Genomic DNA, 12,568 nt, shown 5'->3' on the forward strand with positions numbered 1-12,568 from the left:
AACCGAGCCAACTACTCCTCCTTAGCCCCTCCCTTTTCAACTCTAAAATAGGCAGGGGGCAGCAACATGTGAGGGCTCCCCGTCTATCCACACTCAACCTGTCAGAAACACTTGCTACTGAAAGCTACTCTTATCAATTTGTCTGCTTTACACTGCCTGCTTCCTATTGGGCCAATACCGTACATTTACAGATAATAGGGTCTCAGTTGCTGCTTAATTATATGTAAAGGCAGTTAGGTATCAATCCAGCGTAATTCCATATTTTTATTTTTATTTTAAAAAACAAAAAAACTTGAGAGCCACAGACGCATAATATTTACATCATGAATATTATATGTGAGTAATTAGGCTCTAATCATATCACGGGGATGTTTTACTGACAATGTGATGCCTGTAACCCGCTCCATCTGACATACAGCATTTTGTGTAAAGCTACACGTGTTCAGTAGAGGAATGCCTGCATGTGTTGCTCATTCTTTTGTTACAAGAGCATGCCGCAACCATTCCTCACAGGGACCCTTGTGATTTTGGCATTGTGCTGTGAGTGTTTGCAGGCACTTTATAAGCAGTACAGTCAGATGTGATTACATCCGATATGATGCTTTAATGATAATGCGAATTAATGTCACTCAGAGCGGAGGTAACGAGTCGATGCGATGCTCTAAACAGGTGTGGTAGCCTAGGCTACAGTAATGTCACTGGTGATGGATGGAAGCTTCGGGGCGTCCACTAATAATAGATATAGTGGATGTGTGACGGATGACAGATGCAGCCGAAGATGGATAATGGCACTCCGGAGGTTTTGGCATGACATGCAGATACAGGCTTTACCTTGATTTTGGACCGATCAGGTTGTAGGGTTGTTGGGGAAGTGGAGGAGGAGGACGAGGAGGAGGAGGAGGAGACACGCATGCAGGCGCGGTGATGGTCAGAGGCAGGGGTGAGAGGAGGGAGGTGAGGGGTTTGGGGTGGCGGTCAAAATTTTTGAACACCCTGTAATGCCACATGTACTTTGGATACAAAGTTACAGACTAATACAATTATATGATTGTAAATGAATAATCTATCCTGCATTATACAATCACTGTTTGTGACTTTGACAACCTCTAAATAAACAAAAGGATAAATATTACTTCCTATAGCATAGTTTCTTTTCACCTTCCATGAGTTACTTTTCACATTCGATGGGTGAAAAGTAACTAAGTATATTTACTTGAGTATTTCCATTGTGTGCCACTATTTTCTACTCCCCTTCATTTCAGAGGGCAATTCTATACTTATTAACCATATGAAAAAGCATTGTAGTTTTATACTTTTCAGATGCCAGTGAGTTGCCAGGTTTGTCATGTGACCCTTACAAAGGAACCAAAACACTACAACAGTGCTGTATATATGTAATAAGTAAATGTGTATAAAGTAAGAAATATAAAGTAAGAAAAACTATACAAACCTTGTCTAGCTTCAAAAGTAAAATGCTACTTACACATTGATGCAGCAGCATTAGTAATAATAATGATAATAATAATGCCACAGTTACAGGAGATCCTTTCCAAAGAAAGATGTTGAATGCAAGACTTTTACTTGTAATAGAATATTTTTATTATATTGTTTGCTACATTTTCTTTGGTAAATGAGCTGAATATGATCTGCTGTCTCCTTTACCTCTTGCAGAAAAAGGCATAGTTGTACCCATTATTAGCAAAACAAATCAAATCTTCTTTAACAGAAAAGAAAGATTGTTTAGGCATTCATGCAAAGAACACACTGCAAGCTTTTACAAAACAGGCACTTAAATCATATGGACAAAAATATGTTTTATATGTGGGGATATTTTCAAAGTGCTGCAAGTTAAAAACAGAAAATAAACACAGTGCAAATGCAAAAAGAGTCTTGGAAAATCAAATCTAAAAACAAATTATGAAATGCATCAAAAAGGCAAGAAGATGTACTAGGCATAGGCGGGGGAAGTCTTAAGAAATCAAGGTGCTGAAAACAGAAGTGAACTTCTTCCTGCAACTCTGCACAAAACAAAAGAAGGTCAGGTCTGTTGTTAGAGTTTGAAACTTTCCGAGGTGTTAAAAGGTTTTCTGTTTGTCTTCTTCCTGGTTCCTCAGTCGACCTTAGTTTCATTATCATTTAATTATATTTGTTTTATGGCTATATACAGCCAGATGTCGGTGGAGACCTACAGAAACATATGCCAGAGAATATAATTGTTACATAACATAGTTGTTATATAATTAAATGCCAGAAGACTGAACAGGTGGCATTTTTCACAGAGAAGTGAGATATGAGTTTGCGTAACCACAAGGTGCATCAAGACAAGGCAAGTGTATTTGTATGGCACATTTCAACAACAAGGTTCAAAGTGATTTACATAAGACATAAAAGGCATTATGCTGCTTCTTCATGTTTAGTTTAGACTCTGGGGACCGAAAGCAGACCTGTCCTGGACAACCTGAGGGATCTGGATGGTTCGTAACATAGCAGCAGATCAAAATTGTATTTTGGCCCTAAACCATTGAGTGTTGTATAGACCAACAGGAGTATTTTGAAATGAATTCTCTGACAGACAGGAAATCAGTGTAAAGCTCTAAGAACTGGATTGACATGAGTTACTTTGGTCCTAGTGAAGGCTCGAGCAGCGGCATTCTGAATCAGATGCAGCTTTTTAGGGAGATCTGTAAAAACACCATAGTAGTTGAGTTGACTGAAGATAAATGCATGGACAAGTTTTCCAAGTCCTGCGGAGTCATAAGCCCTTTAACCCTCGATATGTTCTTAAGCTGATGGTGTAAAGTGTTAATATTCAGGTCTGACTCCATGATTACGATTTCTGGCTTGGTTTGTGGTTTTTAACTTTTCCAACTGAAGCTTAGCACTGACTTGCTCTCCAGAAACAATTACTTCAGTTATATCTCTGTTTAATTGAAGAAAATTCCGACACTTCCAACCATTGAACTGTTCAATGCACTTACTCACGCTTGTATGGTATGGTACTATAGTCCCCTGGTAATATAGTAATATAAATTTGTGTGTCATCTGCATAATTATGGTAACTTATGTTGTTGTTTTCAATAATCTGAGCTAGTGGGGGCATGTAGATGCATTTTTGTCTGCTCAGATATGTAGTTATCTAGAGAACCAAACTAGCTCCTGTCCTTTTTGTTGGATTCAAACCAGTACTGTGCTAGGAAGTCCCACCCAACATCTAGTAATATGTTGTGGTTAATTGCGGGGATTGCAGCACTGATATCCAGTGTATTACAGTGATAGTAAGACTGAAATTGAATTGATACATGTCCATTAGAACCACAATAGAAGCATTATCTAATCTGACATCCCAGTCAGCAGGATTATGTCATTTGACTGTACCCTCCAAAACTGTCTAAAAATAAATATAGAATAAATAAATATATAAAATAATATAATGTTACATAATGTGACAGCAATATAGCTAAGGTCAGATAGGTTTAGGCACAAAAGCAACTTGATTAGGTAAAAACATTCACAGTCTAGATTGGAAGAAGTATCTGAACCCCTTGCTAGTGACACAGACAGAAACTAATTAGCAAACCTGGAGTCCAATCAATGAAACCAGGTTGGAGGTGTTGGTTAGAGCTACTTTGACATATAAAAAATCAGTACACATGTTTTTTCTTGCCATCATAAGTCCAATGTTTTGTTGACCCATTCATCCATGTCGGTCCCGTCCCTCATTGCACACTTTGTCAGTGTATAATGTCACCCTACTTCCTTCTCTGCCCTCATCATAATTCCTATGACTGCTCTATGGCTTTGGACGTAACACATTTTGTTTTGTCATTGATACCACCACAGAATTTGATATTTCATATTTTAAATAAGCACTCACAAGATATCTATCCATATAGAAATGGTAGCAGCTAGTTATTTTTTGGACTAACATACCTGGGATTGACTGTTGGGCATAATGTATTTTCAGGAAATTCAGTCTCCTGGAGGTCAGACTTGCAGTGATGTAAACCTAGCACTACCACTGTAGCATCATGAACAGTGCTCAGGACAGGAAGTTTGTGAGTGGTAGGAGGATACACCATTACTGTCAGTGTAAACAGTGGCTTAAAAAGTGTCTTTGTGGGTCTACAACCAGCACTTCCCACACTAACAAAGAATATCTTTATTTAAGCTCATCCAGTGAACCGAGGGCGGGTGGTTGTTACATTTAAGTGGGGTTTATATGTACTTACTTGAGAATAATAACAATAACCAATGCAAATAAAGCGCAAATTTTTCCGGTTGACAAACATAATAGACAAACCCTGAGTAGGACATGGATAACTAAACATGCATGCCACCTATGTTTGATCAGACTGTTTAGTCTCAAGTAAATACAGGGTCATTGGTGTTCATGCAGGATCTGGTTCTTAAACTGACGGAATTAAGCTAGACATATAACTGTATACAATACAGGATAACGTGTATTTTATTGTACGAAAATATTGGAAATTGTGTAGACAAACATTATTGGATTAGTTTTCTGGTGTCATTATGAAAAGCTCATGCTGAAACTTAAAGCATTTGCTGGCATTTGTCATTAGGTTGAGAGGAGACTTACGACTGCAAAAGCCTAAAAGGCACCTCTAGAATATGTAGTAGAAACAAGAGTTTCTCCCATGCCCTTTGCTTGACCTAAAGGCATAATAATTTAGTGTTTAGGGAGTGGCATGTCTGAGAGAAAAAGCCCCCTGTATAATGAAGGTCTGTGTGAGGGTTTCCTGCAAGGATTTGTGTATGTGATCCACATAAGTTTGACATATGTTGTTCTAGTGTTTACTGATGTCAAAATTAGATGCATGCTGTTACTTTCAGTTTGATCATTTTGATAGAAATGTTTGATTATTACCTCAGTCCACTGGGACACACTGAGAATGGAGTTTGACTCCTGACCTAGTGACAGTTGACAAAACCCAGAATGCCTTGGGTTAGGCAAACAAGGTTACGGGGGCACACATAGCTTTGCCTCCTTGACAACACACAACCTGCACTCACAGAGAATACTAATCTAGCATTTCCACGATAATGAGCAAAAGGGTTATAAAACAAAGTGTTTAAATACACTGCATTAGCTTTTTAAAAATTCTATGAGTTGGCAAATACATTTTTATTACACTGACCATGCCATCACCTTATAGATATAACTTCTCTGAGATGGACTTACAAAATGATTCATTGTTTACTCACTCAGGTCACTCAGTCTTGCAATAGCAATAACTCAGATGTTTGATTTACTTTAGGGACATAAGCAATTTGGTTAAACTGGGAAAAGATTATGGCTTGGGTTTAAAAAAACAGTTACAGTTACAGGACCTTTGTTTTCATGGTTACAGTAGTAACATTTGGTTAAGTGTCTCCATAAATTCATAATTATTATTTCTGATAACACAAAGGTGATTCTTTGTGGTTCAGCACATGGACAGTGGCAGAAGGATGAACTTCAGGAGTGTGGAGAACAAACTATTTGGAGCATTTTTACACCTATGCACCCATGACCAATTACTGTGGAAACTAATTCATTTTGTTGTTTCTCTGTATTGCTCATATCTAAGATCAAGACAGATACCCACACATTTACCTTTTGCTATTTTCTACATGTTGCATACATGATAATTCTAATTCTTCTGTAGATTTGCATACAGAATCAAAGATAAGGACTGAGGACTCAGTTTGAATATTTAATTTGGCATTCCTCCAAAGGTTGCCAATTTTTCTAACAACCAATGAGGAGGATAGATGAGAAGGTGATTGCTTGTCAGCCAGTTTGATCTTTCAAACCAGATGCCTTAATTAAAAACCCTCTATTCACCTATCCATCATTTTTTGAAAGCCATTCACACAAGAGCACTAAACAGTTAGAAAATATTTTCTCATTTCCTTCATTGTATGAAGCATTAATTTAAATACCCCATTTTTGTTCATGATGTTTTATATATCGGTAATGATTCATTTTTATGTCTGTCCGTGTCCAACTTGATTACTGGTACTTTTCCCCCGGTCTAAGCTGCCTTAAAGGTGCTAAGTACTGGTTCTGACCAGGTGGTTTCTGCATCTGTTCCTTAGTAAGTCAGTGCTAGACCATTATCAGATCAGTACATGTAATGATCACCTGACCACCTCTGCTTTAAAGTTGGATAAGTACAGATACTTAAGAGGCTGATTATCTGCAAATAACTACAATTACCGTATAAATCACTTCACTGCTCTTGGGTTGTTTTGAGTGGAATTCAGTCTGTATGATGTGTGCATTCAGGGCTTAATACAGAATTAGGCACCCAGTTCACTTTGTATTTGTCCAACAAACCAAGGTGAAATAACAGCATGCCAAAGTCAGCTGTGTCCCCTAGCTTTCAGTTCCTTCAACAAGCTATAGCTCATATAAGTCTTACCTTACCTTACTTTAAGTCAAAGTCTCATCAGAGTGTATGGTCAGAAAGATCACATTTAAACCAAAACTAAGGAAACAAACCACTACAGTTGGTCTTGTGTTTGTAGTACTTTCTGGTAGACACAATATGTGCAATTAGAAGACTGGTACATTGTAGACACATTAATCTGAGAACATCACCACTAGTAGAGTTTCTGGCTGACTTCAGAACATGTAGGATTTTTTAAATTATTCTTAATTCACTGATTTATTAGTGGGAGGATAGAACAAAAATTGAACGTGACAGCAGAAAAAGCAGATGTGTTACTAATAATGATTAACAATGGCTGCATTCCATTGGCATATGCTATTGTCGGGGACCAGGAGGACTAATTAATATTATTAGCTTTATTTCAATTTTATTAGCACATAACTGCCGGCTTGATGTTAATGAGACACCTATTTTACTTGAATGTTATACTTTTGGACTCAAAGGAGACCACACCTGATCGATGGAGTATTCCAGTCTTCCACTTTGTAATAAGATTCTATATTTCTACTTTAGGGCCTTTACATTTATTTTCTTCTTAAGTAGACCCAGCTCTCAGGAGTAGCCTGTTCACATTTGTTGCAATGTTATACTGCCTCTGTGTGGTTTACAGGAGCACCTGCATCCCCACTCACTTAATGCTCAATCTTACCAAAGCATCTTTACTGATATTTGTTTTACACACACACACACACACACACACACACACACACACACACACACACACACACACACACACACACACACACACACACAAAGACTCAAATGCAATTGCCCTCTGATCAGTTTTCCCATTTTTAACAAATTTTTTAATAAATACTTCTTTGTGGCATTGATTCTACAAGATGTAGGAAACATTCCTTTGAGATTCTGCTTCACGCTGCCATGACTGCATCATTTCTGCAGATTTGTCAGCTGCACGTTCATGCTGCCAATCTCCCACTCTACCACATCCTACCAGTGTTCTATTGGATTCAAAGCTGCTGTATGGAAAGGCCACTGAAGTACACTAAACTCATTGTCATGTTCATGAAACCAGCTTGACCATACTTTGTGACATGGATCTGTGAATTTTTGCAGGGAAGAACAAGGGAAGCAACAATATTCAGGTAGACTGTGGCATTCAAAAAATGTCTGATTAGGATTGAGGAGCCCAAAAAGACCAAAAAAACATCCCTCATACCATTAAACCACCACTACCAGGCTGGATTGTTGACACAAGGCAGTTATTGCTACTGTAGCTCATCCACCTCAAGGGTGGATCACTTGATATCTGTTTGGGTTTTTTTGGAGCATTCTGAGTAAACTTTAGCGACTGTTGTGTGTGAGAAATATTCAAACCAGTCTGTCTGGCACCAGCAATCATACCACGGTCAAAGTCACTGAGATCCCATTTTTTCCCTGTTCTTATGTTTGGTGTGAACATTAACTGAAGCTCCTGACCTGTGGCATGTTTGACTAGTTGGATAATTGCATGAATAAATAGATGTGTTCCAGTTAAAATGCTTGGTCCTTTGTCAGGATTTTATCTCATATTGGTTTCTGACAATTTGTCTAATAATGATTTAATTAGCAACTGGTTTGCATTTAATAAAGTCAAGTTTAGGTTATGTTACCTGTCTGTTTTAGTCATTGTGTCTTCTATTACACTGACATTATCAGTGCAGTTGCATTATCTATTACTACAGACCTTTGGTTTATTGCACTTCAGAAATGTGCCCTTATACCTCTTAATGTGATGTTTATTGGTCAAACAGCAGTGACTGTATGACTTCTAATAATCATGGTGACACAGTACTGGTAGAATTTCCAAAATGTGTCAGAGAAGACTCAGAAATGTCACAAGCAACAAACTCAACAAACTCAATTGTCTGAACACATATGTCAGGCATTTCTGTGTACAGCAAGTGTCCATAATTAGCTTGATTAAAGCTGTATGTAGAAACTAAACCAAAGAGGACATCTAGTGGAGAAATTGAGAAATGACAAGGAAAGAAGCACAAAACATCTGACAGGATCTCACAGGTTATCATACCAATTCATTTTTTTTTTTACTAATTTCTTTTGATTATTATTAATGGATTAATTTATCTTTGAGGGATTATTGTATAATTTACACCCCACATCCAATTTAATTACATAATTTATTGCAAATGTGCATGATGCCAAATGACCTTTGTTCAAGAATGATATAACTCTTGCATTTGTATACAAGTATATACTGTATTTTACTATGGACAAAAAAAGGAATATAAAAGAATAAACATAGAAAAAGGAGAAATAATTATGCAGATTCAGTGCTGTTTTGACCAGGTGCCATGTTTTTGTAACAGTTGTAATCTGATTACTTATTATTTCTCACCATCTCTGGCATATATAACCAAATGCCTGAACCTTTCACTCTTCAACTCCGTTCCCATGGAGAGTTGCTTGTGCTTTAGTTTATGAGGTAGTTTTTCTGTACAGTTTTTCTTGTTGTGCAACTGGAAACTTCAGGCTGTGTTTATGTACTTTAGGTATTCGATAGCCTGAGGCTATAACTTGAGTGTAAATACTTGTAAATTGTTCATTTTGAAAAGAGGAAACTCAGCACTTTTTTCTGTGGTTGTGGTTTGGACCCCCGAGTTTCAATCCAAGTTTTTCATTTTTGGGAACAAAGCCAGGACTACCATGGCAGAAACATAACAATGAATCTGGATGGCTTATAAATGAGACAAAACTCTGCTTCCTCTAGAGCCATCAATCTATTGCTACCTCCAGTGCTAAATGCACAATGTATGAACCTGTGAAACACTGTATAGACCAGAACAGTACGTCCCTAACAGCTGTCTGATCTAACTGGTAAACACACCTTGGGCAAATGTTGTTATATAAATGAACATTAGAGGGCAGTCTTTAATAAGCAGTGGCACAAACCTACCTCATAGGACTCGTCAACCCACTTGGAGGTTGCAAAGTGTCATATTCAAAATAATGGATCATGTGATCAACAGATGACCCCACATTACATGTATAGCCTATACTCATCTTTATCTAAACCCACTGCAGTTACTGTTGAACCACAGTGACCTTTGTTTGACTTTTTACTCCACTGTACTAAGATGCTGACAAAATATAACAATGATAGACATATTTGCAAAAGTACTTTTATTTTTGAGCCCTTAAGTACATTTAAACAATAGCATTCTTGGAGAATGATACCTCTGGGTGGCAATTCTGTTCAAGTACAGTAGTTTAACCATTGCAGTAGATTTCTTCATTCATAAAAAACAAACATATTCCTTGGCAAAATACATAGTCTTGTGTCCCTAAAGACACTGAGTGATAAATAAAAATTTGAATTGGAGTGAAGTAAGCGTGGATTGACATTTGATTCTTGGCATCCTGAAAATTTGTTTAGTACCTGAATTTGTTGGCATTGCTCAAGCAAATCTTCACAAAACCAAAGAAATGTAGGCCTAGCCTACAATGCTTAGCAAATCTATAAAATCTATTGTGTATTCTAACAAAAACTGTGAGAAAATAGAATTAAAAAAATTGTCAATAAAAACCCTGACCTGATTTGAGTAGTATCAAAGACATAAGATGTAAACATTACAAAAATACAATTTACATATGTACAATGGGTCCTGCCCACAGTGAGTTTTCTCCTTTGGGAAACAGATAAGCAGTCTTGTCAAGGCACTCAGACAATCAATAAGTTATTTAAAAGACAGGGTGAGGAAATGTCTTAAATAGCACACTACTATAATTTAGCCAAAAGATAATTCACATATGCACAGATATGTACAAATCCCACCAATCTTTTTTCTGACAGAGAGGCACTTGACTTGATCACTGGTATGCAATGCACTTTTGGAAATAAACCAGCACAACTTGTTCCTGTAGGAATAAATTAGTGGTACATCATTTGATCAAATGCTATTAACCATGACATAGTTGCTTTTAAACCCTCTGCCATGGCACTGCACATATACCAGGGAGCGTTTTGTGTCACTGGTTTTGGCCAGATGCACAGTGTCCATTAGTGAGGAAGGCAATTCGTGTGTCTTCTGTGAATCTCTGACCAGGGTGGATTTGGATACAAAATGTCCGTATGTTCAATGTAGCCTACATGTGCCTCTTCATGTGGAGAGCCAAATGATCGGAGCGGGAGAAGGCACGCTCACAGAGGTGACACTGAAAAGGTCGGTGTCCGGTGTGTTTCCTGAAGTGACGGGTCAGCTCGTCTGACCTGGCGAACTTCCAACCACAACCTTCCCAGTTACAGTGGTAAGGCTTCTCACCTGAGGAACAAGCAAAGGACGTTCTTTAGATTACAGGCTTCACAACAACAGAAATAACTGGTTTGTTAACTTTGACCCTAAAGACCCAAAGTGAAATTGTGCTCACCTGTGTGTGTCCTCATGTGGGCTTTGAGGTGGGAGCTCTTGGTGTAGGTTTTCCCACAGCCGGGGAACTCGCAGTTGTGCGTCGCGGCACGTTTTCTTGCCCACGACTTGCGGCCTCGCTTCTGCTTGATGCTCCCCACCTCGTCGTGTGGGTAAAACTCCAGCAACGACGGCGAAGAGGGAGGGGTAAGCATCATCCCCTGCATGGAAGCTGGATGATGCTGCTGGTGAACGCGCACCGGTTCTCTGTGCATGTTGTACGGTCCTTGAAACTGTGGCACACCGTGGTGTGCGTACTGCGACTGATAGGGTGCGTTCATGTACTGGTTTTGCAGATGGTGCTGGTTAGGATGGGAGCTCATGGTAGAGTTCATATGTGCCAAATGGCAGTCCGTGCGTCCCTGAGGACCAGGGTGCTGCATATGGTGCGCACCGAACCCCGGCAACGCACTTGGAACTGAAGCGTGGTGGTGCGTAAAAGCTGCTGGATGCACGGTGCGTATCTGTCCCATATAGTTCCCACCAGCAGCAGCCATCATACAAGACTGGCTTACAGGCTCGCTTTTTATTTTGTATCCAAGCGGCGGCGGAGATGCGGCCACCTGGTGATGAGCGGGAGCAGGTGGAAGGGTAACCGAGCTCAACGCTCGCAGCTCGGTGTACTCTGGCCCGTCTCTCGCCTTGCCCGCGCTGTCCGGTGAACTCTCCCCCGGATAGGTCATCTCAGGCGTGAGAAGCTCCGCTATGAGGCTACGGACTGGGGTTGAGCCCGTGAAGCTCGCGGCGCCGTGGTAGCTCTGCGTGGCCATGTGAGGGGACGGGTGATCGCTGCAGTCTGGCACAGAACCGCCGCTGCAGCTCTCCGGAGACTCCGGCAGAGAATACGCACACTGCTGCTGTTGCTGCGGAGAAATGTTGCTGTTGCTCACAACCTCGGAGCCGATGGTGTTAGACAAAATGAACTCGAGGTCCAAGAATTTCCCCAGCTCGTCGTCGTCTTTGGCAGGTAAAGCGGGAGACTGCACGATACTGAACTCCACTTCAATGAGCGGGTTGTCTGCGCCACCTGTTGCGCTGCTTCTTGCGCACTCATCCACCTTGCACAGCTGTACGGAAGCACATAGAAAAGTGTGTGAGCCTAATGTGAACAAGCGATCTGAACTAAAAACACACAATTATTCATGCCCACACACCAGTTTCTCTTTACAGGTAAAACTCAGTGAACTTACTCAGTGTACTTACGTTGTCAAATTGTTTTCCTTCCATGGCTTGAACACTTGGAAAAGATGTCACGGCAGGCATCACAGCTTCAGCCACAGCCATGCTGACTGCTTTGACACAATAAGCAAGAATTCAGACTTGTGAATATGAACAGACTTTGGCCATAAAGCGCCTGATCTGGTAACGTTGGTAGGTCAGGAGCGTTCCAGGATTCAGGATGTGAGTTATCAACAGTGCTGACGGACCTTCTTATAGGTCCTGTGCCCCATACCGAGAGGTGTGGCTTCTACTTACCCCTCCCCTCTCTCCAACGCACACACAGACACACACATGCAGCTTCCCCCACGGCACCCCACGGTGTAAGCAAACACAAAATGACATTCAGGTGCGTCAAGCAGGTATATCACTGAAGTGTGTTAGAGAAATGTTCATGAATTTACATGCCTGAATTAACGAATAAATACATGAACATTACTTTCCTTCCCCGAGCCGCAGGAAATGAAG

The 12,568-nt window shown here is 39.9% G+C and overlaps 1 protein-coding gene across 1 annotated transcript; it reads right to left on the reverse strand.

Annotated features, from left to right (window-relative positions):
• Nucleotides 1–9,582: 9,582 nt before the first annotated feature.
• Nucleotides 9,583–12,300, reverse strand: klf17 (Kruppel-like factor 17). The gene is made up of 3 exons (XM_018677562.2): nt 12,086–12,300; nt 10,845–11,949; nt 9,583–10,738 (listed from the first exon to the last, which is right to left on the reverse strand). The coding sequence occupies exons 1-3, from the start codon at nt 12,164–12,166 to the stop codon at nt 10,563–10,565; spliced, it is 1,362 nt and encodes a 453-aa protein (XP_018533078.1). The 5' UTR covers nt 12,167–12,300; the 3' UTR covers nt 9,583–10,562.
• Nucleotides 12,301–12,568: the final 268 nt, after the last annotated feature.

Source organism: Lates calcarifer, linkage group LG4 (genome assembly GCF_001640805.2).
Source record: "Lates calcarifer isolate ASB-BC8 linkage group LG4, TLL_Latcal_v3, whole genome shotgun sequence".
Classification (NCBI taxonomy): Eukaryota; Metazoa; Chordata; class Actinopteri; family Centropomidae; genus Lates; species Lates calcarifer.

Bases quoted from the DNA above. Each gene is read 5' to 3' on its own strand.
- klf17 (XM_018677562.2), bottom strand. From the start codon at position 12,166: ATGGCTGTGGCTGAAGCTGTGATGCCTGCCGTGACATCTTTTCCAAGT. The intron at 11,950-12,085 runs GTAAGTACACTG...GCTTCCGTACAG, and splicing joins AAGGAAAACAATTTGACAAC to CTGTGCAAGGTGGATGAGTG. The intron at 10,739-10,844 runs GTGAGCACAATT...CTTGTTCCTCAG, and splicing joins CCACATGAGGACACACACAG to GTGAGAAGCCTTACCACTGT.